General features: G+C 44.8%; 1 protein-coding gene across 2 annotated transcripts in view; it reads right to left on the reverse strand.

The window, feature by feature from the left end:
- The window catches only part of LOC121863136 (putative ferric-chelate reductase 1), a 14588-nt gene extending 13447 nt beyond the window's left edge, over positions 1-1141 (reverse strand). The window contains exon 1 of one of the 2 annotated variants that reach the window (XM_042361636.1): positions 125-1141. Coding sequence is in view for 1 of the 2 variants with exons in the window: in XM_042361629.1 (XP_042217563.1) it covers positions 112-172 (61 nt within the window). In the remaining variant the exon portion in view is untranslated. Of the gene's footprint in view, positions 1-111 lie in introns of both variants that reach the window. The other variant, XM_042361629.1, reaches the window with a different exon arrangement.
- Between the last annotated feature and the right edge of the window lie 608 nt (positions 1142-1749).

Genomic DNA, 1749 nt, shown 5'->3' on the forward strand with positions numbered 1-1749 from the left:
ATGTTCATCTGTAAGCACAGGTATTCTCAGGTGTTCTTAGTTAAGTTAGAATGATAAGGTCTTTAGTCTTTATCTTAACCAGCTAATACAGACAAACACACACACACACACCTGTTGGTCTCACCTGTAGAGATAAGACGCGTGGGGGGCTCAAAACACTGGCTGCCACCATCAGCTGATGGCCAAACGTTTAACAGCTGGGTGATTCTTGAAGCCAGGAAAACGTTGGTCACTGCTGGAGTGCTGAAGCCAGGAAAACGTTGGTCACTGCTGGAGTGCTGAAGCCAGGAAAACGTTCGAAACAGATAAACTAAAAAAAAAAAAAATTCGATGAATTTTAAGAAACGATTGAGTCTTGTACGGTCTTGAAGCTGTAACTCATCACCTCATCCTCCAGGCTGCAAGTAACAGGGAAGGAGCTCTTGGAAGTGCTACTGTTTATGGCACTTTCCATGGAGATTTTATTATTTCCGTGTTACCTTTACGCCACTTTCTCTTTGATGTTACTGTTGCTATTGACACATTCCTTATTTGAAGTTACTGCTACGGATACTTTCTCCTTGAAGTTATTTTTCTTCAGGCACTTTCGACATTTTCCTCTTGAAATATCTCTATCGTCTGGCACTTTCTTGTTGATGGTACTGTACTTGCCTTCTATTATTTCCGGTTTACAAATGTCTCCCCTTCGCGGTAGTTCCTTGTTGAAAGTAGCGTTCACCTTGGGCACTTTCCTCTTGGAGCTAGTTTCCTTTCGAAATAACTTATCTGGCACTTTCCTCTTTTAAAAGTACCGCTGCTACTTTCCTCTCAAAACTAAACTTGGTCACTTTCTCTAACACACTCCCGCTGTCTGATCACTTCCTCTTGACACTTTCGGTATCACACCACTTCTTCTTGACACTATCTGGTCACTTTCCTCAAACAGTGCCACCTCTTCACTGACGTCCTCTCCCAATCCAGCCTCCTTACTTCTCAGGCACCACTTTCCCAGGGACACACTCGATTTGCTTGGTCACTTTCCCTTGGGGGGTCGTCGAGGCGGTGAGTACTTCCGACTCGGTGGAGAGCCGCTGGGGGAGTGTGGTGGCTCTCGAGGAATGAAGGGACACGCCGGAGCGATGAATCAATGTCTTTTCAAGTTTACATGAGGCAGGTGCGCCCCACTCCCACCTACCTACCTACCTACCCCCTCCTCTCTCTCTTCCTCCTCCTCCCCATACTTCTTCTCCTCTTTCAACTTCTCTTCATCCTCCTGTTTCTCCCCCTTCTCCTATTCTCCCCCTCCTCCTTCTACTATCACAGTACACATTATTTACTATAGTCTTGGGGGTGATTGAGATGCTGTTAAAATCACTGCTGTCTCTCCTGTTGTCTATATAGCTGTTCCCTTTACAGCTCCTACCGTCATGCTGTTATGCCGTCATGCTGTTATGCCGTCATGCTGTTATGCTGTCATCATGTTATGCTGTCATGTTGTTACGCTGTCATGTTGTTATGCTGTCATGTTGTTACGCTGTCATGTTGTTATGCTGTCATGTTGTTATGCTGTCATGTTGTTATGCTGTCATGTTGTTATGCTGTCATGTTGTTATGCTGTCATGTTGTCATGCTGTCATGTTATTGCTGTCATATCACCAGGGGAGCTTTCCGCTGTATACTTGTGTTAATTATAAACAGTGTGTGTTTTTTGGGGGTAGTTTTTTGGTTTGGAGTCATTCTTGTCTCTCTCTCTCTCTCTCTCTCTCTCTC

Source organism: Homarus americanus, unplaced genomic scaffold (genome assembly GCF_018991925.1).
Source record: "Homarus americanus isolate GMGI-L3 unplaced genomic scaffold, GMGI_Hamer_2.0 scaffold40248, whole genome shotgun sequence".
Taxonomy (NCBI): Eukaryota; Metazoa; Arthropoda; class Malacostraca; order Decapoda; family Nephropidae; genus Homarus; species Homarus americanus.